The sequence below is a fragment of the Arachis hypogaea genome, chromosome 10 (genome assembly GCF_003086295.3).
Source record: "Arachis hypogaea cultivar Tifrunner chromosome 10, arahy.Tifrunner.gnm2.J5K5, whole genome shotgun sequence".
NCBI classification, from domain to species: domain Eukaryota; kingdom Viridiplantae; phylum Streptophyta; class Magnoliopsida; order Fabales; family Fabaceae; genus Arachis; species Arachis hypogaea.
Genome location: NC_092045.1, coordinates 320,654 through 323,736, shown reverse-complemented (window position 1 = coordinate 323,736; position 3,083 = coordinate 320,654). Strand labels below are relative to the sequence as shown.

General features: G+C 38.5%; 1 protein-coding gene across 1 annotated transcript; it reads left to right on the top strand.

Annotated features, from left to right (window-relative positions):
* The first annotated feature begins 210 nt into the window (after positions 1 to 210).
* Positions 211 to 2,824, top strand: LOC112714319 (glucan endo-1,3-beta-glucosidase 14). The gene is made up of 3 exons (XM_025765892.2): positions 211 to 986; positions 1,078 to 2,144; positions 2,227 to 2,824. The coding sequence occupies exons 1-3, from the start codon at positions 917 to 919 to the stop codon at positions 2,302 to 2,304; spliced, it is 1,215 nt and encodes a 404-aa protein (XP_025621677.1). The 5' UTR covers positions 211 to 916; the 3' UTR covers positions 2,305 to 2,824.
* The last annotated feature ends 259 nt before the right edge of the window (positions 2,825 to 3,083 follow it).

The following is a 3,083-nucleotide window of genomic DNA, read 5'->3' as shown; positions in this document are numbered from 1 at the left end:
CCTTAAAAAACAATTTAGTCCTTGCTAATTAAATGGATATCCGAAGTCAGAAGCATGATGTATACATGCTTTTGTTTCAAAATCCATATATGTGATCATGTACTGCTGTGAAAAAGGGTGCAGATGCCTAAAATTGCTCAAAATTATGGTCATGAGAAAGCATCTCCAAGTCAAAAAGGGTCAGTGGCCAGCACCTCCTATTGCCTTTTCATACAAATAAAAGCACCTTATCTTCCCACGCCTCTTAACATTAAAGGACCACTCCTGATTATATATGATGTGTTATGTACTTATGTTCATTAATTATTTATTAGTATTGAAAATATATAATTGAATATAAAATGTATATTAAAAATGTGTAAAATAATATATATACACATACACAAATACATAAAACTAATTTTTTACTAATAGTAATAATTATAAGAAAGTAAATTAGTATAAGGAATGTGTGATGATTAAGGTGGTGTAATATTTGACCTTACCTCAAATATTGGGATACTGCGATGGATGACTTGCCTGTAATATTTAACCGACTAGTGGGGGATTTGTGTTGCTTTTGATGGAAGAAAGTTGGCGAGTTGAGTTGAGGGGTATTGAGGTCAAAATAATGAAAATGGAAAGTTGGCATGGTTGGAAAGAGACAACCTAGTCCAAAAGATTACACTGTTCATTAAGAATATGTGTATGCATGTATATATATATAAGGAAATTAAAGGGAGAAGGCAATTGAAAAAGAAGTGGAAGGGTTAAGGCAGGCAATAACTGCTAAGGCAAGCTATATATCCACTTATTATTTGACCTCCTCCAAAAATATTCAAACAAGAAAAGAAAGGAATTCCAAAATAATCATATATATCTGCCATTTTTGAATTCTACAATATAATCTCCTCTCATCCCTCCCTCAACTAGTATAATGGCAACAACAACAATAGGCATCACCTATATTATTATTCTTGTTGCATGTTTTCTCTCTTCATCATCAGGTACATACTATACCCTGCTTTTATTTAATTTACTATGTTTGTTCCTCTGCTTTATTTTGTGTCTTCAATTCGTTCCATTCCATGCATGCAGATATTGGAGTTGAATCATTCGGAATCAACTACGGGCAAGTAGCAAACAATCTACCAGAGCCAGAGAAAGTGCTAACACTGTTGACCACCCTAAGGATCACAAAGACAAGAATCTACGACACCAACCCTGACATTTTGAGGTCTTTTGCAAACTCCAACATGGACTTAATCGTGACGGTGGAGAACGAGATCTTAAGCCAACTGGACGATCCACAAGCGGCGTCTCAGTGGGTCAGCACCCGCATACTGCCATACCTACCGGAAACAAAGATCAGCGGAATTCAGGTTGGAAACGAAGTCTTCACCGACGACGACACTACTCTCATCCAGCACCTTGTCCCTGCAGTCATCAACATCCACAACGCTCTCACCAAAGCTGGCTACTCCAACATCCAAGTCTCCACGCCCAGTTCTCTGGCGGTTCTGGATGAGTCTTACCCTCCTTCTGCCGGCACCTTCAAGGCAGAGATATCTACCATCATGTACCAGTTCTTGAACTTCCTCTCAACAACCAAGACCCCCTTTTGGATCAATGCATACCCCTACTTTGCATACAAAGATGAGCCCGATCAGATTCCACTCGACTACGTTCTCTTCAATCCCAACTCGGGAATGGTTGATCCCAACACCAAGCTTCGCTACGACAACATGCTCTATGCAATGGTTGACGCTGTTTACTTCGCCATTGCCAAGATGGGCTTCAAGGGGATCGAGGTCAGAGTCTCTGAAACCGGTTGGCCTTCCAAGGGTGACGTAGACGAAGCTGGTGCAACTCCGCAGAATGCTGCTACTTACAATCGAAACTTGTTGAGGAGGCAAATGGCCAATGAAGGCACACCTTTGAATCCCAGGATGAGGTTGGAGGTTTACTTGTTTGCATTGTTCAACGAAGATTTGAAGCCTGGACCTACGTCTGAAAGAAACTATGGTCTCTTTCAACCTGATGAGTCTATGACTTACAATGTAGGCTTCTCTGCTCTTGCAACCACATCTTCATCTTCATCGCCATCTTCTTCGTCTTCTTCCTCCGCCTCCTTTTCCCTTGCCTCACATGCCACTCACACCAAGGTATGTGCTGTAACTTATTAAATACTTTTAATTAAAACTATCCATCTTTCTAAATCTCACTCGATGTGGTACATACATACAGGTAGTTCACACGGGATACCATCAAAGCTTCATGTGCTGGATGTTTGTGTATTGGGTAATTTCAGCTCTTTATGTGTGAACAAAATTACAGTGCATCATGCGGTAATTCAAGTGGCTAAAAAGGTGACCTGTCTCTCAAAACAAAAGGAGCTTTCCAGAATCTGAAATACTACTTCATGAACTCTATCTATTAAAGGCAACCTAGCTAGCTATTTTGTGTAAGGAAAATAGAAAGCACACGCTTTCCAAAAGATTGGGCAGCAAAAGAAAGGAGTTCAATTTCGATGGGGGAGAATTGATGATGAAGATTATTAGTACTACCAAACATCTTAATTCAAGTGGCTATACTTTAATTTCTTTCATCCACTTAACCCCACCATTAGTCACATTATTCTAGCAACATTACCATGTGGCCGCAATGTGATGTGAAATTTAGCTTATTTTTAGGTACATAAAGGGACAAAAACGCCACCTCATTCTTTCAGTTCGATGCAAGATGATGTTGCAAACAGAATCATTTCTAGTTTCAAATACCAAATATATCTTAGCTTCTACGTTCCTCATTATATGTAAAGTTTTTAATCTCGCTTTTGTTTCTATCTCACTTCTTTGCCATATTCGTCATTTATATTTATTGATTACAAGGCCAGCTACAACTATAACAATTTTCCATATATATAGTTCTAAGATGTGGGAATATATAACCAAATTTTTGTTCTTAAAGAGCTTAGGCTTCCATACGTTGATAAAACTTGCTGATTTTAAATTTCATTGGCCTAAAGAAGAAAAAAATGTGTGACAGCTTGAGGAGAAAGAGTAAAGGCTATCTTTCTCTGCATTATAATGCATGAAAGAGTA